Source organism: Nymphaea colorata, chromosome 10 (genome assembly GCF_008831285.2).
Source record: "Nymphaea colorata isolate Beijing-Zhang1983 chromosome 10, ASM883128v2, whole genome shotgun sequence".
Classification (NCBI taxonomy): domain Eukaryota; kingdom Viridiplantae; phylum Streptophyta; class Magnoliopsida; order Nymphaeales; family Nymphaeaceae; genus Nymphaea; species Nymphaea colorata.
In genome coordinates, this window is record NC_045147.1 from 11270757 (window position 1) to 11291828 (window position 21072).

At 39.0% G+C, this 21072-nt stretch overlaps 2 protein-coding genes across 2 annotated transcripts; both read left to right on the plus strand.

Moving 5' to 3' along the window:
* The first annotated feature begins 1312 nt into the window (after positions 1–1312).
* Positions 1313–3075, plus strand: LOC116261981 (uncharacterized protein At4g22758-like). The gene is made up of 2 exons (XM_031640953.2): positions 1313–2687; positions 2777–3075. Exons 1-2 carry the CDS (start codon positions 2273–2275, stop codon positions 2950–2952), a joined length of 591 nt encoding a protein of 196 aa, XP_031496813.1. The 5' UTR covers positions 1313–2272; the 3' UTR covers positions 2953–3075.
* Positions 3076–12727: 9652 nt separating this feature from the next.
* On the plus strand, positions 12728–18233 carry LOC116263326 (uncharacterized). The gene is made up of 5 exons (XM_031643017.2): positions 12728–12952; positions 13153–13273; positions 13410–13513; positions 17621–17752; positions 17837–18233. Exons 1-5 carry the CDS (start codon positions 12950–12952, stop codon positions 17861–17863), a joined length of 387 nt encoding a protein of 128 aa, XP_031498877.1. The 5' UTR covers positions 12728–12949; the 3' UTR covers positions 17864–18233.
* The last annotated feature ends 2839 nt before the right edge of the window (positions 18234–21072 follow it).

Genomic DNA, 21072 nt, shown 5'->3' on the forward strand with positions numbered 1-21072 from the left:
TGTACCGATACTCTGTTATATTCAAATTGATATTTTGTTTTCCATAATGGATCAGATGATAAAAGAGGAAGGTGTCTAAAAACCGCTACTGGGTTGGATTGATTCGATGTGAATCAGAAAAGGTAGGTCACCGATTGATTCAGAATCTGAATCAAATCGAAGCAGCAGTCTTGCCAATTTGTTGCTGGAATTGTGGAGCTTAGATAGAACTCACGAAACATGATCGGCCCTCATCCTTGAATGGGCCAGTTGCTGAAGCTGGTTATGTGTGTTGTGCTGGTGCATGAAATTTTCATGCGCCAGTAAAGTTAGTAAGGAAAATGTCTCCGTTTAATAGAAAAAAGAGAAAAAAAATAAAAAGTCAAAAGAATGAAAAGAACATTTTCTTTTTAATTTAATTTCAAAAATCTCTTTTTTTTTTGTCGTATGTTTGTTGCGTGCACTGAGCAGCACACGCAACTCGCAGTTGCCGTTGTTGTTTACCTCTTAATAGCCACCTGTCCCGCTGTCCGCATGTTCCATTCATTCACACTCATTTCTGATTTCCAACTGATATAGCCATCCCTTCCTGCTTTAATTGCTGTTTGCAAATTATTCTCCTCACAGTTTCTGCTTTGGAGTTGGGATTTTCGTTGCTTTAATCTCTGGAATCTTTTTTTTTTTTTACCATTAACCGCTTGGGGAAAAAACCTACACAGACATATTTTTCCTTTCACCTTCATTGTTACATTACTCGTGGGGGAAGAGTTTGAGTACTGTGATATGATCTGTCTCACATAGCGCTGCAAACAAGTCATTTCGAACTCAACTTGTATAAACTCAGCTTGTGCTCCCCTTGTGTAGGTAAATGAGCTGAGGTCCAGATTGGTAAGTTTGTATTAAGTTCACTTAAGTTTGTTGAATTTGCAAGCATGAAATGTTTATTAATTTTCTCAATAATAATGTCTATTCGACTTTTCTGAAAAGAACTTTTTGGTTCAAACTTTCTCACTATGCCAACTGAAAGAAGTATACACAATTTAAAATCGAGCAAGCCGACCCGAAGTCGAGCGCTTCTTAACAAATTAGAGTTGGTTCAGCGCGCTCAAACTCTGCTTGTGATCAAAGGCACTTGTCTCAACAGCTAGTGGCAATGGCGGAAGGTTTGTATAGGCGGTTGCCCACACAGTTCCACAGCCATTTTGGTTGGTGGCATTAATTTTCATAAAAGTTTCTCAAACACACATATGCAGTGACATGATAATAGTGTCCAAAGCCCCATAGAGTTCACTAGAACCATCGATTTAAAGGTCGAGGGCACGTCATCGTCTCTCGTCGTGCTTCGCTATCAGCAACAACCGGTCTGACGACCATGCATTCTGTCCTTTTCCTCCCCATTGCTCCTGTGGTGCGAGCTCAACATCGCTTCGCTTCAACTTCATCTTCACGTTGAGTCCGTGGGGCGTGCCATGTGTGCTGCCACTGGCCGGAAGTCAGCTCGCGGACGATTTCCGGGCAGAGTGTGACGTCGGGAAGAAAAGATGGCGTGGCAGCTCGCGCCCGTCGCAGACGAGGACACCTGAATGGGGCGAGACCGAACGGCGGCAGGACGTTATCTGGAAGCAGGGGAGGCGGTAGCTGGTGACGGAGAGAAGCCCATTCCCCTCTTGCCACATGGCTGGCGTATCTCTCTCTGCAATGTCCTCCCACAAAAACTGACCGTCACTACTGTAATATTGATTATTTATGGAATGTCGTGAAGGGGAAAAGTATCGTCTCCTCGCTTACTGTTTCATTTTGGCAGTAGCTCGATGCATTGTTTACGTTTCAGAGATTAGTTTATGGATCGATCATCGGTTGGAGCCTTGTTGCTTTTGGCGCTTCTTTAAAGGTCATGGCGTTTTAGAGAAGGAAGATTGAACTTGGGGCAAATTGGCTGTAGAACCAACTACAAGATAGAGCCGTCCCTCGTTTCCTCCTGACCTCCAACGGTCCTCCACCGTCCTCGAAACCCGATGTCGTAACAAATATCGCAGAACTTTTGTCCTCTTCTTCTTCTCAGTTACAGGCGGCAAGCCTGACCGGAAACGGCTGGGCGTAGCTCCCCATCTGCAGCGCAGCGTCCTCACCTTCCATTTCCTCGATTAGAAAGAAGACAACTCTTTCCTTTCGTGTACTTCCTTTCCTCGCGCACGTTATGAGCCTCTCGACCCACCTCCCCGGAAATTAAAGACGGAGCCCGACTGACCTCTGTCTCTCTGAATTCGCCACTGCCATCGCTACCATCATCATCATGAGCAACAAACACAGGACGACTTCGTCGTCTCGACCTCTTCCCGGACACAGCAAGCACCAGCCGATCGGTTTCAAGAAATCGGCGTGTTTGAACGGCCATGTCCGCCGGGATCCTGGGTCACCGCAGCGTGGACCTCTTCCTGAAGCCCAACCCCGGCGAATGGTAGTGTCGCTCCAAGAACGTGGAGGAGGGGATAGATTAGGCAGCAGCCAGAAACTGACTAAGCTGCTGATTCATGTCACGGTTCAGCGCAGCATCTCACCGGTGAACGTCATCATCTCGCCGGAGAGCACCGTCGGGGATCTGATCAAGGCCACGTTGGAGGTCTACGCCAGGGAGGGGAGAAGGCCCCTGCTGAGCACAACGGACCCAAGTGCTTTCGAACTACACTTTTCGCAATTCATCCTCGAAAGTAAGACATTATATTGATCGCCATGAATTCACAATGTTCCATTCCATCGGAAGATTTGCTACAGTTTAATTTGTTGGGTCGGAACGCAGGCCTGAACGCCGAGGAGAGGATCATGAGTCTCGGCTCCCGCAATTTTTTCCTTTGTCCGAAACAGGGAGCTCCCAACAACAAGAACACGTCGTGTGCAAACGAAGCAGAGAAGGTGCGCCACAGCAACAGGGCCTCTCCCTCCCGCCTCTTGGAGATCATGGATTTCCTGCTGTAACCTCCCCATCCTTTAATTTCCTTCTGTAAATGACATGGAAGCGTTTATCTCTTGGAACGATTACATGTTCCTTTTTCTTCTGCTTCTTCACTCTGAGAATAAAGGTAACGAGTTTCAATCTGATCGATCGGCCCCGTGCTCTGTTTGTCTTCCTCGCTTTCCAATCCCTTCTTCTTGAATTGGCATGTGCTCTGTGAGGAAAAGGAACCGCAGCGTGTCAGCTGAGACGGTAGCAAGCGAAGTTCATCCCAAAGTATTCCCCGACCGACACAACGTCGGAGACAACGAACTCTCCGTCCTTAGCAACAACTTTTGGAGGTATGGAGGCCTTTCATTCACTTTCTCCCAACACAAATTTCTCCCAACACAAACACGAGAAGCAGGATTGTATTTGTTTCCAGTTGAATGGGAGGATTATTGTTTATAGAGGATTAATGCCACTTTCTCTTCCTAAGCGAATTTTCGACTTTCTTCATGTGGACTTTCTTCATGTGCTTAGGGTCTAAAACTAGGTTGGTGCCAAGATTGAGGTCTTTACGTGCTTCTATGGTGCAAGAGTATAACCTCCTATGAGTCGAACTATGGCACACCACATATATGTCAACCCATCCGTTTGAACTATGCCCCCTTGAGGTGAATCGTATTTGTTTTCATTCTTCTAAAATGCTAAGGACTGGAGATTTTGTTTGGGACATTCCATAAAAACAACATCAAATACCTTCTATGTTTTTCTATTTAACCAATAAAATAAAGCCCCAAGAGGCGTACCATAGTGGTAAGCTTTTAGATATGCATAGTCTTCAATTTGATTCATATGAGTGTTATTCTTCTGAACTATAAACGATTATATGTACGACACTAAGTTAAAGGGTGTACTTTAAGACCACTTAGGTTCCCTGAACCCTAGAGGTAAGGGGAAGAAGGTAGCTTCCCCTGTCACATACCACTACTCAAAATAAATGAAAAGTGATTTTCTTTTGAACTTGAGCATTCTTCTATCCTGTCATCACTTGAAGTTAGATATGTTTATTAAGATTTTTCACATCTTTTAGCCCTATATTGACAAGTCCTTTGGGAATAATTTTCAGAAGCATCGTGTTGGTCAGTTGTTGGAACTGGGGCCTTCTTGAAGAAAGAACACACAGTTCGTTTCTAGATTGGGAGAGAATTGTAGATTGCCCAGCAATGCAAAACCCTGAGGCTAACCAGTACCTCTTTCTCTAGAGCTTCTACTTACTTTAGTTTGGTAGTCAAATTAACCACAAATTTGGGTTAAGGGGCACTACCTCAAATAATTTTACCTTCTTTTGGGGCACCAATATATAGAAATGAGCAAATTGTTAAACAATATGTAAAATCATGAAATTTTGTGGGACCGTGTGTGGGCAAATGCCGACACCAGCCCACATATGGTTGGTTTGCGCAAAAGGTTAACATATCGAGATGCACTCGTCATAAACGCCATCGCTGGCATATGAAACTCAGACTGGGACTCTTCCTGGGCCGTCATTCACAAGAATTGAACCAACGATTCGTCTCCTGCCAGCTGTGGCCCCGCGTGCTGTCTTAAATCAAACATTTTCTTAATACAAAAAGGCAAAATAATGATTTTAAGTATGGATCTTAGGCCGGAACTAAGTTCCTTAATTTGATGAACAATGGATTTTACCATTATCATTTACCACATTAGTAAAAGCATGTCAGGTGCATGTCAAACCCATGGACTTCAAACCTGGAGTAATCAAATGCCACTTTAGGGTTACCAGAAGATGCTTTTGCTAAAATTGGGTGTACCATGGCAAATTTTTTATCTCAAAACTGTTTTTTGATGAAATTCCTTCATTCAAGCTTTCCCTAGATAATTAAACGGAGAGAAATATTCCTAGATCAAAGAAAAAAGATAGGTAACGTTGAAGGACATTGGATGGTGAAGCTACTTTAGAGAGTTAGCATTGGAGTCACTGAGCTCACTAAGCTCCTTGTGGTTGTATAACCCCACAACATAGGGTTGCAACAGGCTGGACTTTGTCATTTTTCCTATTGTATTGGATTTGATTCCTGCCTTATATATATCTTTGATGATGTGCTTGCTTGTGCCACTTGGTATATTATATTAGTCAACAACTGCATAAAACAGCTGATTACGGTGACATTGTACCTAAAACACTACCTTATAAAGATCATATTTTTCTATTTAAAAGACCAATCCTTCAACAGAAAGCATGTTTACCAACCTTTAATTTTTCTTCTTTATGAACACATGAAGAAAGAGTCATCAGTGCTAACAACAGGAAATGGAAATTCTAGTTTAGTTCTCTTATTGCAGGTAGAGGAGGAAATAGAGCTTCTCCCGAAATCGTGGCTAACAAAGTTCAACTTTTCCGCATCACAAACGAAAATCCAGATGTGCATACTCTTTCCTTGCTGCCCTTAGTTTGAGGTTCATTGTTTTCTCTTGTGCAAGTTGCAGCAATTTTTGTTAGTTCCCTTGTAAATATTGTTTTTTTTTTTTTTGCACTGTTGGATTAATAAAAGTTATGGAGTAGTCCTCCAGCAGGTTTGATGCGGAACACATGAAGAAAGAGCGGACTAAGACTTAATCCAGATCTTCAAATTGATGCCTTTCGCCACTCTCTTTTTATCATTTGCAAACTTTTCAATTGTGTTCAGGGGCGAAGCAAAGAAATTTTTGCTGCAGAAACGAACTAAAGTTTCAAAATTTAATGGAAACAAAAATGTCATTTTTAAAATTTTTCTATAGGTTAAACTAAGATTTTTAAAATTTACATGTAAAATTTGAAGATTTAAAAATCTGAGGGGTCATGGCCCCTTTCGCCCCCCTGCCTCAGCCTCTAATTGTGTTCATTCACTACTGCAAATCTTTTTTTTTTTCGTTTCCTTCTCCTAAAAGTAAATCTCCAAACAGAAGACTTGTTCATCAACTGCAGATTTACACAATTGGTGTGGATTTGTTATAGTAGTTTATCCATGTTTGGACTGAAAAAAACCTTCAAGGGGATATCTTAAACATTGCTAACAAGTGGATGTAAGGCCATGTCTCAAGATGTTCTTTCATCCTAGAAGTGCTTTGTGAGATAATATGTTTCACATGGCTCAGATGAGCAGAAAATAGATGGCAAGAATGAGGGAACCGGAAATTTTATGGATTGTGGTCAATAAGGAAAGGCTATCTCAAATCTTGAGGATCATGATTTAGAAAGAAATCCTACCAAAAATACTTTGTAATAGTTCTTAGAGCAAGAAACGAATTCAAATTCTATAACTGCTCAAACGAAAGACTAAAATTCTTTGACTCTTGTCTCATTGAGGTGATGGGAGTTGGTCCTCTTTCTTTTATATTTATTCTCTCTTAAACAAAATTTGTTTTCATATCAAACTTTGAGATATGGTATCAGAGCTTTCTTTTTATTGGTTGTTCTTCTATTTATTATGTGCATCATGATCTGCAGCTCGCTCCTAATTCTATTCTAAATGTGCCTGAAATTACTCAGAATCTCCTTTTTATTCATAAATTAGTCAAAGATAATGATGTTATTTTTGGATTCCATCCTAACAAATAATTTGCAAAGGACAACAAGACATGAACTATCCTTCTGGAGGGTGACAATGACAATGTCCTGTATATTGGATTGTGAAAAGTTGATGTCACAAAGTTAATAGGAGAAAAGGACTTCTTTACAGCAATGGTATTTGCATATGGGACATCCATATCTTTGATCAGTTTAATATGTTCTCAATAAATTTGGCTTACCAGTTTTACATAAAACTTTTAATGTTGTATGTGAAGCATGTCAAATTGGCAAAAGTCATACTCTACTCTACGACAAAGCTTTTTATAAGGTTTAGAAGCCTATAGAGTTAAGTGTTTCTTATGTCTAGGGACCGTCTCCCGTTTCTTCTATGCACAAATATCATTAAATTGCTGGATTGTTCTTGGAGAGCATAAATCAGATGTTCTTCAAGTTGTTCATCATTTCAACCATGGTGGAAATTTTTTTTTCATGCAAAAATCAAATATTTTCGATTGGGAGGGAGAATCTTGGAATATATCATTCTATCTTAAAGATTGTGGCATTACTCATAGAATATCTTGTCCTCATGCTCATGTTCAAATGGAAGAGTGAACAGAAACACAAACATATTGTGAAAACAGGACTTACTTTACTTACACATGTTGGAGTGCCATAGAAATTTTGGGATTTTGCTTTTCTTATTGTTATTTTCCTTATAAATTGTATGCCCTCTACGTTCATTTAATGACACATGATGGATTTCTGAAGTAGGTTGTGTGTTTTTCTTGGCTATAACATGCAACATAAGTGATTTGTATGCCTTGACACCAAAGGTCACACGATCATTACCAGTGGGGATGTTGTCTTTGATGAAGGTCGATAACCCATTCAAAGGAAAAGTTATCACAACAACACCCTCACCTTCAGCCTCACCTATACCCACATCCTTTCCTCTAACACCTTCACCAAACATCTCACCTACAACAGACCAAACGCCATCCCTCAAATCCACCACCATTACTTAATCCAACTCTCTTTATCTCACCCGACTCCGTCCTCATCTTACGCTGCTACACCATCCACCAACCTTATTCCAACCACTAATCCCTCACCCGACCTATCGTTACTCTATGTTCATGAGCGAGTTTGAGCCGAGTTGAGGCAGGTTCGGTTCAATTTCTTAAAACTCAAACTCATTCGAGATCTGTTAAGCTTGAGCCGAAGATTGGCTTGAGCTGAGCCAAACATTTCATTAAAAAGTTATTTTTTTAAAGAAAAAGGTGGCATATTGACTTGAACATGGAAACCTCCCACATACCAGTCACGTGCATACCCATTTGAGCAATCTATTTTTTGATAATTTTATGAGACGTATTTTATATATTTTCTTTCTCGAGTTTAACCGAGCTGAGCCTACTTAACTCGAGCTCGACTCGTTTAGGTTGTTGCATTCATTTCTTAACTCGAACTTGACTGGTTTAATAAATGAGTTGAGTTCGAGTCAAGTTTATCGAGCGAGTTCGAGTCGAGCTCGAGTTAGCTCGGCTCGTTGAACAGCCTTACCCTCTAGCTCGACACCACCCTTAGATGCCATACTACCTATTCGAACTCATACAATGGTCACAAGGCTCATACGAGATCTCTTAAACCAAAATTTTTTTTGTGTCTCTACCAATCCTAGCTCAAACCTCGACCATGAACCATCTACCTATACTCAACCTTGCAAGCATCCACATTCACAACAAGCAATGAAAGAGGAATTTGATGCACTTGTGGAAAACAATATGTGGCACTTTGTACACCCTTCCCCTCCTCAAAATATTGTTGGCAATAAATGAGTCTTCAAAATAAAACACAATACATAGATCTCTTCGACACTATAAAGGCTGTTTGATTGCAAAAGAATATACACAAGAAGAGGAAATGGTTTGTCGATGCTCAGTGTCCCCATTGTATTTGCAAGTTAGACAAAGCCATTTATGGCTTGAAACAAGATTTGTTGGCCTGGTTCCACCACTTGAACATGTTTTATAGTCTCTCTTGGTTTTATGTTATCCAAAATCGATCGTTCTCTTTTATGTTCTTTCAGGACACACATGTATTATATATGTTTGTTTATGTAAATGACGTTATACTCACTGGGAATTCTTATTTAAGTATTTCTTCCACCATTACCAAGTTGGGGAAAGAATTCTCAATGAAGGACCTCTGATCCTCACGATTTTTCTTAGGAATTTAGGTCATTTTCTCCAATCGAATACTTCTTTTGGCACAATATAAATATATGAATGATATTATTAACAAAACTGGGATGATGAATGCCAAATCGGCCCCAACTCCGACGTTGTTGTCTTGCGAGCTCATACAAAATGATGAACCTAGTTTTTGCAATGCAACTTACTATCGTCGGTGCACTTCAATATCATGCTTTGTCTAGGCCCAACCTCAGCTTTGTAGTGAATCAGATATGCCAGTTAAGGGTGGGCGCGGGACCGAGCCGCCGGCGGGGGCCCAGTACCCAGCCAAGGCCCGATGGGCCACCCAGATCAGCCCGACGGGAGCCCGATCTGGCCCAGACCCCGGTTCTTACCGGGCCGGCCCGATGCCCACCCCTAATGCCATTACATGAAAACTCCCACCGAGGTCCATTAGAATGCTATAAAACATATCCTTAGATACATTAAAGACTACCAATCAGGGCCGAAACCAGGTTAGGCCCGCAAGGGCCCTGGCCCCACTTTAAAAAAATAAATAAAAATACATGTAAATTTTAAAAAAAAAAATTACTTGTCTTATATAAAAATTTTGAAAAATGATATTTCAGTCCATGTCAAAATTTAAAAACTTTAACTCGGCCTCCCTCATGAAAAATTCCTGGCTCTGCTCCTGTTACCAATTATGGGATTCCAGCTTCGTAATTTTATTTACGTGCTCATAGTGATGCATATGAAGTCCGAAATTTGGACAACTGCAAGTCGATCCGAGGCTTGTCCGTCCTTTTTGGTGGCTCTCTCGTGTCTTAGAGTGCTCGAAAGGAGGTTGCCAATTCTCGCACAGAGGCAGAAAATCATGCACTTTTCTCTACAGTTGTTGAAGTAGTTTCACTCAACACCTCTTACACGAACTGCATTTGCATCAGCCGCCACCACTGATCTTACCATGTGACAGCATGAGTGTTGCAACATTACAACTTCATCCTGTTTTGCATCAACACACAAAGCACATCGAAATTGATGTGTTTTCATTAGAGATTACACTACAAAAGGTGATATTATTGTTCGATAAGATCCTTTAGAGAAGCTGTTGATCTTATGATCAAACCACTAACTACACCTTAAACTTAAGGTAGGGTACTGGAACTGAAGGTATAATAGAAAAGGGCCAAAATGTAAAGGTGATTGGTGTTCCAAATGACAGGTCGAGCAAAATAGATGGCATGGATGAGGGACCCGACAATCTTGTGGATTGTGATCAAGAAGGAAAGACTAAAACAAATATTGAGTGTCACGAACTAGAAAGAAAGCCTATCAAATATATTTTGCAACAGTTCCTTACTGCAATGAACAAATTCAAGTTTTATAATTGCTTAGAAGAAAGAATAAAATTCATTGACTCGTCTCATTGAGGTGATTGAGTAGATGGTTCTCCTAATCGATCTTTCTTTTCTCTTAATCAAAATTTGTTTTATATCAATTTTTTGACAGTATTGCTTTAAACACGGGGCAAAAGGGACAGTTTCTTATAGAGGTTGTTTGGCAACAGTGATACATTGTTTTTATCTCATTCGTAAAATACTTTGGCAAGTACTGTTCCATGACTCTGCCCATTCTTTTGGGTCAGATTTACGAGACAGTAACAATATATTACTGCTATCAAAGCAAGTACTGTTCCATGAATCTGCCCATTCTTTTGGGTCAGATTCACGAGACAGTAACAATATATTACTGCTATCAAACGACCCCCTAGCATGTCATTTCCATCTTCAAATCTAATTGCACTAATAGGGCTACTGCAACTAGTTTCATATATGGAATACTCACAAACACGTCGAAAAGTGTTTAGGAATTCCCATGAAAGGAAGAATATGACACTTTGAAAGGAGTCTAGGAATTCAGTCCTGCTCATCTTTGTTTTTGTCGCCTCTGCTCATCACAAGACTTGCAATGACTGAAGAGCATCATCACACTGTTGCTGGCATGTTTGCAGCCACTAGCATCCAGCTAGCGACCTGCTCTTCAAATATAATTGTCTTTGTCTATACTGATTCTCTTCATCCTCCTAACACCACCATCTTTGTATCGAGCAACAATATTACCAGTGGCGGACCTAAAAATTTTTAGCAAAAGGGCACTAAGCGTTCAAGTTTTAAACTTTGTCTGCAATACATGTAAATAAACGTAAATTTAAGAAGGTACCAACAGATAAGTACAGTAATTTTTTTGTGTTCGTGGAGGTAATTGCACTCACCATCTGTGGCTTGGCCACTAAATATCACCCTCATAACCCCACAAAAGGTTGTGAAACTAGGTGGCTCCTAAATTCTATACTCAACTGCTCAAAAATTAATTGTGAAATGATCCCAGATCATGTGCCTGCAGTGGCGGACCTAAAAATTTCTTGCTGAGGGGCACTTCAGGTTTAAATTTTGAATCTTAAGGGGCACTGATATGTAAAAAAATTGAAACTTAATGAAGTTTCCGTATGTAAACAGTGTAAGTTTTTGAGCTTGTGGGCAATTGCCCACACCAGCAATAATGTTGCTCCGCCACTCTGTGCCTGGAAGGTACAAACTGCTCGTCATCAAGTAAAGATGCACGACTAAAGAGTCCCTTGTTTTACATATTGAAGCCTCAGATCTCAATGGGCAATGATGTCACGTGATGGGAAAACATTTGATGCTAGAGATTAACTTTTATTTCCTTTGGAACACATGGTCATAAAGAAAAAAAATATTCTACTTGATCGTTCATCATACAATGACAAATATTCTATTAATTATAGAAGTTCTTTTAAGTTAATATCTCCATCAGCAATCTTGAATTTCTTCTTTTACATCAGCAGCCTTGATTTAGACTTTTCACTCTGCTTTTATTCTCTGGTGGGAGCTAGATGCTATCATACGGCTATCTTTTCTCTCTCTCTCTCTCCCTCTCTCTCTCTCTCTCTCTTCCGTGGTAGATTGGGTCATTTAAATACAACAATTATTGATCTCTTGATTTCAAATGACCATCACATTTATCATCAAGCCACATACCATATCTGACTATGAGAATTAATTATTGGTCCTATTTTATCTACAAATTTGCTTGCTTGGATTTGGATTTGTGTTGATACTGTAATGCAATCCATATCTCCATGACTTGTGAGCTTTACTACTGAAAGATCTCACATAATTGTAGTTGTAATACAACAAGTATACGTGCTATGAATGTCCTAGATAGTGGGACTTGGTGAGTGAACTGACCTCTTAGTTGAGGCGCGTGATCAGCATATATCACCTATGAGTGTGATGTTAGAAACAACTTCACTAATTGATGAATATAATTAATATAGCAAGAGACCCGCAAGAGGCGATTCACTAGAATCTCAACATAGAACTTGAAAATGAGAGATAATAGCTTTTGTAAAGAGCATTAGATTGAGTGACAATCCGCCTCAAAATTAAAAAAGAAAGGAAGAACACAAAGAGAGAGAGTGTGTGCATCATGGATTGGCAGAAGCATGATGGATTAACCATCCACTACAACCCCTTTACCATTAATTAGTCTAAATTTAACTGAAACTCTTTGTGCAACATGACCTGTTTATTTTGCAATTTACCAAGTCATCATAAAAAGTTTGTTTTGTTATTACAAAAACAGTAAATCAATTAGCATTTGCAAATATATCTTTTATGATTGTTGGTAGCGACACAAAATTTAAAAAATATATATATATATATATATATATGAGTGACAATTGGCTCCAAGGTTGTTCATACGAAGCAAATATATAATTGAGAAAAAATAAGAAGAAAAAAAGTATGAATTAATATCAATTAACTAAAATACTTATAATCTTTTTTTCTAAAAAATCACAGTTAGCATTCAATTATATATATATATATATATGTTTTAAATTGAGCCGTTTCGCAGTATCAAAATGGTATCCAGGGTCTGGATGCTACGCGAGCTCCGTCGATCCAATTTACATGATGCCTAACCTCCGTCTCCCTTCGCCCTATTGTTCCATATATATGACCCTTCTCTAAACTCATCGCCGCTTTCACGAAGACCTCCGTCTTCTCTTTTGCCGCGGCGCTCTCCATTCCCTCTCTTTCTCTTTTCTCTCTGTACTGTGGGTGGTGAGCGCCGACAGCTTTTGCCCGTTCTCCGCGTTTTCCTTTCTTCTGTTTTTCCGTTCCTTCGGCACGCCGTCCTGACCTATCTCCGACTACAGGATCTCCGAGCTCGTCGACTTCGATAATGGTAGCTTCTTCTTCTTCCTCTTCTCCTTTTTGTTCGTCTTCTTGTGATTTTCCTTCTCTTTTTGTTAACTTTCTCTCTCTGTCGCACGCCATTGGCGATAACGAAGTTCATGCCAACTGACCTTTATTCTTTCTGGGTAATGGTTTCCTTTTTTGCTTGTTTTCTGGGCGTGGGATGGTGGTTTGATGGGGCGGCAAAAGGCTACGGAGGCGGTGAACCCAAAGGCTTACCCATTGGCTACCGCTCAGCTGACCATCACCATCCTGGACCTCATCCAACAGGCTGCTAACTACAAGCAGCTCAAGAAAGGCGCCAATGAAGGTCATCATCGTCATCATATTCTTTTTCTTCTTCACTTCTGTTTTTTCATTTAGTTGAGTTTTTTTTTTTCTGTTTCCCTTTTCTCGTATGATTTTCTTGTAACATGTTCATCAATTTTTGTTTTATGGTGTTGCAGCGACCAAGACTCTTAACAGAGGGATATCTGAGTTCATCGTGATGGCTGCCGACACGGAGCCCTTGGAGATTCTACTCCACCTCCCTTTGCTAGCGGAGGACAAGGTTTCCCTTTACGTTCCCCCGCTGCTTCTTTTTCTACTTTGCTTTCTATTCGGTCCTATTCTCACTTTTCTCTATCTGCCCTTTTTGCTTTTCTTGTTTTTACTGCTTGATATTTACAACAAAGTTGCTGGCGCAACTTATTTCATGATTTATGATGTCGGCGTTATTACTTGGTGATAATGAACATGATTTCCATTTGGACGGCGTTATCGGACTTGCCTAGCGTAAATGATATTTGCCCGTCAGTTTATACGACGATAGCTCCTTAGAAGCAAAATACACTGCAATTTTAGCCCCGATTTTCCGTTGCAGACCAAGGCCCTAAGTTGTGAATGTCTTATAAAGAATATTGAACAGTTAAGAAATGTCAGGCTGATGTCACATGGTTACCACTACGACATGGTTAATGGTTGTTGTTTTGTCGCTGAGTTCTAACGCTTGGTGTCTTCTTTCTTTCTGCTTTTCAGTTCTAGTCTGGTTTAACAGATGGGATTTTCTTTGTCTTTTGATTATTGTTTGACTATTAATTGTGGGTTATGATGATGTTTCCCAAAAGCGTGATTTAGTTGTTTATATAGAATAAGATGATGGTTTAGTTCTGTTGAAATTTTATGGTTGCGTTGATTTTGTGATGAATCATGATAAATTTAAAATTTCACCATTTTCACATTTCTTTGAATGTTTCACTTGGTCCTAGATCCTCTTCTCTAGAAGACTGGGGACTTGTGACCTTGGATCCAAGCCATATGACATGTGAAAATATGATTGTCTTTATAGGCTTGTTACTCATTGCAAACAAACTTAATTATTTTCTGTCCTTGAACTTCCTGTTGCGTCAGGACGGGCATGGGCTTATTCCTGAGGTATTGTAGCAGGCACGCTTGAACCAAATTTACTAGAGTACCTCCAACCTAAAAGGATTGTGGAACCACTGTGGTGTTAAATAAGCACTGCTAATTCTAAGCAACTAAGGCGAACTTCGTCCAATGAGTTAAACTCTCATTCATTTTTTTCTTGAAATTGTTTACTAGTTGTATTTGAATTTTCTTTGGTACTATTTCAAAGGCTACCCATCATCGATCTTTTGAAGCTAATTGCATCCTTAGCTCATGGGCCCGTATCTGGGCTGGATAATGACTAAATGAAGTGGGAAGCTATATAAGCTGTAGCAAAGTAACATTGCTAGCCCAAATGGATGGGATTGAGGGTGGAGCTGCTGTCAAATCATTTAAGTGGGAGGCAATTTGATCACTACACATGTTTGGGAGGCAATTTGATCACTACACATGTTTCTTTGTTGAGAGTATGCTGTTCAATTTCTCTTAAGTGTTGTAATGGTTGTTGAATCATTAGACAACTGGTGATTATGTTAGTTCCTTGTCTTGATGGTTGGTTTCAGACATGTTAGCTTTTGTTTTTGGGGTTTGAGCTCCTTTATAATAAAAAACTCCTTCAATGGCTTCTACTTCTTCCATCTTTGGTTTAGGTGTAATCCCAGTAAATATATGGTTATACATATGTACTAGCAACTCAGCTGTAAAAGGGGGATCTAGCATGTTAACCTCAATAAACAAATGAGTCCCTCCATTGGACAAGTTAAACAATGACGTTTCCTTATTGGTGTTTATTTTATGTGTTTAAACTTAAAGTACAACCATCTAGGGTTTTTTATGACTAAGGACAAGTTGTCACATAAATTGTATGGATAGATATTTGAGAATAAGATAACTTAGCAAATGTCTCTCTGTGTATATATGTGACTGTGTGTGTGTGTGTGAATTTGCAATTTGACTCCATTCTGGAGATAAGTTGTATGCGGTAATGAGATAGCTAGACAAATTTTCTCTCTCCATCACGATCTCTGTCTCTCTCCCTCCCTCCCTATATACATATATATTTTGTATGGATAGATATTAGATAATGAGATAACTAAGCAAATGTCTCTCTCTCTCTCTCTCGCTATATATATATATATATATATATATATATATATATATATATATATATATATATATATGAGTGTGTGTGTGTGAATTTGCAATTTCACTCCATGCTGGAGATAAATTGTACGCAGTAATGAGATAGCTAGGCATATTCTCCCTCTCTCTCTATATCACTATCTCCCTATCTTGTGCATGTAAGTTTGCATTTTCACTCCTTTGCTGGAGTATCTGAACCGAGACTCAAGCGCTTACTTAGGTTTGAGCAATCCATTTTGCGCTTCCATCCACGGAAGCTATAACTTGTTGTCACCATGTTCATCCATTTTCTTAGATTTGTTACCAGCGGTCCAGCAGTTCCATCGAATTATGCTTCCTGTCATCTAAGACAAGAATTCAGATTTTGTTATTTGTTTTTACCTTACCAGTTCATTTATTGACGGGAAATGGTGGATAAGTGGTTGAGGCAGAGTGATTGTAAAATCCATGTCCTATTAACAATTGTAGCTGATAGATTTTTTCATTTCTTTTCTGAGTGGGTTAAGTAGGCAATTAAAATTTTAATTCAAAAACTTTAATTAATGCATTTACTGGAACTGAAGGCCGAACTTGTAATCATTTGTTTCTTCAGGCTCCTGGAAAAACTTCAACAAGTTTCTGCATTATGACAGTTGTCTGTAATTGTCTAATAACATTTTATATTTGATTATTATACTTTCTGCCGTTGAGTGTTTGAATCAGTATCAAACTGCATGGATATTTGTATTGACTTAGTTGCATGTATATGTCCATTGGTAGTTCAGAATGCATACTTTGTTCTTCTAGGTTGGGTAGTTTTTATTGAAAATGACAAAGATATGAAAATTGCATAAATAAGTAGTGAAGAATGAGATGAGTAAAAGCTAGTAGAGGTTGGCCCCTGCACCGAAGACTTCAGACTAAGCTGAGAACATGTAACCAATTTTAATACTTGAATGTAAAAATTGCATTTTTGAGAACAAAAGTGAAGAAACATTATTAGCATAGGACAGGGAGAACGGCCATGGGAAACCAAACTATTTTTCTGAACTGGGAAAATATTTTTCTCCATTGAAGCATGCCTTTTTCATGGCATGTAGCATGAAGGAAGAGAAAATTCTTCCTTTGTGGAAATGATTTTATGCAGATTTGAATATTGAGGACCATCATGGTAGAGAATCTGGGGCTGATGGTGGTCCTTAAGCTGGATGTGTAGGTTTGTGTAATGCTTTCTCAGGGGAGGTTTGATTTTTACAGTAAATTTGTGGATTTTTTCATCAAGGACTGAAGTCTGAACAGTTAACTTATTTGCTTCTGTCATTATTCATCAGATGTGAACTGGAGAACATCTCTTTGTCTGATATTTACAAAGTTTGGATTTCCAGTTTCCCTCGTTTAACAAGTGCCCTGTTTGGTGGTTGACTTAAGCTAGCAAGGAATGGCATGAGTAATGAGTCACGCTGTGAATTAGCCAGACATAGATAGGTTACTTTTTGCTCTAAGATGAAGTTTAGGAGGTAGGAGTAGCTGGGCACTAAACGACATCGTAGCTGGGCACTAAACGACATCAAAAAGAAGAATATTTAACTGATTTTCATTTTTTCCCGTCTCTTTTCGCAAAATCCTGGCCATGTTTGCAATCTGTGACACCTTTAGAAGATGTTTTGTGTGATGGTTTAAACCATGTTTTTGTTCTTTTTGGTGTAGCATGTTCCTGTGTCAGTATTTTTTTCTTTAAATAAGTTTCACTAGTTTGTGCACGTTCTGCAATACCCATGTCTCTTTGGCATCACCTAAAAATGTCAAACTCTGTGTGTGTGTGTGTGTGTGTTGTGTGCATGCACATTTGTTGGGGGGAAGGGAGATCCCTATTTCCATGTCTCGGAAGAGGCCAGCCAGTTTCTAGTTTGTAATCCATCAGTTTTAGTGCTGAGGTCGCTGGATGCCACCTTCTATCTCGGTTGTAAAGTAACACTTCCTGCTCATTCTTGTGCCGTTTCAGAAAAATTGTTTATATAATCCACATGCTGCTTTTTCCCATCTGTTAATTCATTTTACCGACTTAGATGAATCTGAATTGCAAAATATGTTTATCGTTGGCACCCTTCATCTGCGGCATTTGACGTTCAACCCTTTTATCTTCTCCCAGAATGTTCCCTACGTTTTTGTTCCATCAAAGCAAGCCCTTGGACGAGCATGTGGAGTCACGCGGCCTGTGATTGCTTGTTCTGTCACGAGTAATGAAGGTAGCCAACTCAAACCACAAATTCGGCAGCTTAAGGTATGTCGGATTGCAACATGTCAAGTTGTACTTCGTATGGTCAACTTCTATCTTTTATCCTCTAACCTGCTTTTGGGAACACAGGATGCTATTGAGAAGCTTATGATCTGAATCCACAAGTTCCTCCTGGCACGATTGCCTTGCGTGAATGATAGTTGATCTGATCGATGATATTGCTATTTGGGCAGTTGAGTAACCTTTTTTCTTGTCTTTTTCTTTGGTACCCACCTATGTGGTCACCGTGTTATCCAAATTCCTCTGTCTGGAATAGTGACGACTAATTATGAGTTTGGTGTTTGATCTACTCTGGGTACGTGTTGGACTAATGGTACTGAACCATTTAGACTCCTCTGCCTTAGCCCGGCAAAGGTGCACTTATATTGAGTATTATCGATGTTGATCTAGATTCAGTGTTTGGAAGTTAAATCTGACAGTTTGAAACATATTTAGATTGGCTGAATGATATAATTTTTGCTGATAAGGTTTGAGGCTGAATTTCATTTAGATTATGATTAAATTCTGACCGAATTTTTACACACAAGAAGCAAGTTTATATTCGGCTATTTTCTTTTGAGTCAGATCATACTTCAATTATTGGGTAGAACGGTTTATTCATGATCGGTGAAGTTTCATTTAATTTGCACACACAGTTGACTTAGACTCGAACACGACTGATATTTTGTCTTTTTGTTATTTTGGCTTTGCTGGAGTAACTTTCCATTTATATAATATGGCCATAATTTCTAAACTAGTTCTTTAGGTATAGGAGAGCTGAAAAAACCCTAAGATATGCATACAGGTACATGTGTGGGACTAATCTTATTTTAAGATTGGTTTGCTTAATCTTTTTCATTTATTCATACTTTTTTGTTAATTTTTGTAAAAAATAACTTTACGCCCTGTTTGGTTGGAGGGAAAGGGAAGGAAAGGGATGGAGGGAAAGGGAGGGAAAGGAATGGAAAGGGAAGGGAAGGGAAGAAAAAGGGAAGGGAATGGAATGGAATGGAAAGAGGTGATTATAAAAGCTTGTTTGGATAAAAGTGAATGGAATGGAAAGGAAACGATACAATTTATAATAATACCCTCAATAGTCAAAAGGTTGGAAGGAAAAACGTGGAGGGGTATTGTGGGCAGTCAACACTTTTGTACTTATTTCCTTTCCTTTTCCTTCCAATCCGTCCGATTTGGGAGGGATTGAATTTACACTGTACAATCCTTTCCTTTCCCTTCCCTCCCATCCAAGACTTTCTCTCTTTCCCTTCCTTTCCCTCCTTTCTAATTAGCCAACCAAACACAGGAGGGATTGCTCAATCCCTCCCTTTCCCTCCCTTTCCTTCCAACCAAACAAGCCCTTAATGTATGTGACCATTATATTCAGAACATTATGAATCTATAAAATATGTGATTTTATCATATGTAGATAAGATTGTATAATACTTGAAGCTCAACTGCAGGAAAAGCTTTTTGTTTCTAAAACTCGGTTGTACTGTCAAGGAAAATTTTATTTTTTCATGTCGAATGCTATGTTTCTAATAACCTTTCCTTTTTATTGTTTCTGCTGAAGAAACTGTTAGGATGTATAGTCCGGTCCAATGCACTTCTCTAAAGAATGAAATGCAACTTTAGCATGTGAACTGCTTTTAAAAGGCGCAGTCCGATTTGAATGAACCAAGGTTTGATTCATCAAACCAAGTAAGATGAAAAACTTAAGCCGAGTGTTAAGCTTCTTTATATTCAAAGGCGTGAGCTGTGCAGATCGAGACAAATTGGAGGACCTATTCTGACCCAACGGAATTACCGGAGTTTGTCTAAACCATACCCAACAATGCCCTATGTCTAAATTTCCTTAACATTCTTTCTTTTTCTGGAGCACCTGGTGAACGGGCGTTGAAAAGTGTGTTCTACTGAGGGCAACTTTTCTCTCTTTGGTGCTCATCAAGTCGTGTTTGATTTGATTAACGGAATTTTACTTTCTTTAAAGTTATTACTATTACATGAAAAGCAATCGACCGCATGACTTGGTAGGACTTTCTTTATAGCTGTACACAAAAAAAAATGTATTATAAGGTCGAAAGGAGAAAAGTTCAACTCCCGTTACTCAATTTCAATACATTCACGGAGTACTATTCTGCAATCAAATACTATTCGATCAAAATGTTTGAGCTATTTATCATCATGTGGCAGTCTGATCATGCTTTCAGATTCCATACCTATAAAAGAAAAATGCCATCATGTTTCAAGGGCAAGCGAACACCTTTATTCTTTTGCTGTATATAATACAAACCAATGTTAGTGGCTGTCTATATATATATATATATGCAATTTTTAATTTTGAGGAGGTGAGTACAAGGAATTAACCAAACGTGGCTCAAGTTTCTCACACTAGGCGGGTGTTTGAATGGTGGCGAATGTTTACGATATGTGTCTCCATTCAAATGCCAATAATGGAGATTAGAAAAAATTAGCATACCTTGAAATGCAACGGAAAGAATGGAAAAGCATCGTTTTGTTTGATATGTTCCCTGCGGATAAGGAACATTTCCACCTTCTTGTCTTTTCCAGATATACGGTTGAAAAGAAAAAAAAATGATAATGCTTTTTCTTCTTGTTTTTTTTTCTCAACTTTCAAGAAAACATCAAAGGTTGAAATTATTCATTATCCATCTCGTATGTTAAGTGTCTAGCACCTTCTAATTTCTCATTTAATTGTTCAGATTCTAAGTGTTTTGAGATTTCAAATCCAAGGTTTTTTAGCAACGATCTTTTAGGTTTTGTTTTGAGGGTTCAGAAATTATGTATTTAATTTGTGGACCTAAAAAACCCACCAGTGCGATTCATAGTTTCGTAGGTAATGGGAATCCTAAATTCATGATTTTTAAATTCTCAATTTCCTAAAATAAGGCGGCTTCATGTTAGATCAGACACTCTAATATTAGACCCAAGTAATCAAACGCCCCTTTCTCCTGTATTCACCGTGCGTGGATCGACTGGACAACAAAGTTAAATCCAGGTTCATCCCGTTGAGTTGGAAGCGATACATCCTGACAATGCTTTTATAGTAAGTCGTGCTGACGAGCAGGGAATCCCAGGTTTAGCTACTTCCACGCCTGGATAGTTGGTATATTTATTGTTGGAGATGGTAGTTAGTTCTTATTTATCATTGTATATGTAAGTCAACTGTTCCTGCAAAAATCACTTCTTAATCTATTGAAAAGATCCACACAAGTTAGGTGCAGGTTAATTGATCTTTTGTGACCTGTAATATTTTTTACATATTACATTGGAGATTTCTTGAAGAAGTAGAAGGCCCGTCTTTTTTC

What these genes read in the sequence shown, in the direction of transcription:
- LOC116261981 (XM_031640953.2), top strand. Translation starts at nt 2,273, where the DNA reads ATGAGCAACAAACACAGGACGACTTCGTCGTCTCGACCTCTTCCCGGA. An exon ending in TTCGCAATTCATCCTCGAAA is followed by an intron (nt 2,688 to 2,776) that starts GTAAGACATTAT and finishes GTCGGAACGCAG; the next exon opens with GCCTGAACGCCGAGGAGAGG.
- LOC116263326 (XM_031643017.2), top strand. An exon ending in CAAGAAAGGCGCCAATGAAG is followed by an intron (nt 13,274 to 13,409) that starts GTCATCATCGTC and finishes ATGGTGTTGCAG; the next exon opens with CGACCAAGACTCTTAACAGA. An exon ending in CTTTGCTAGCGGAGGACAAG is followed by an intron (nt 13,514 to 17,620) that starts GTTTCCCTTTAC and finishes ATCTTCTCCCAG; the next exon opens with AATGTTCCCTACGTTTTTGT.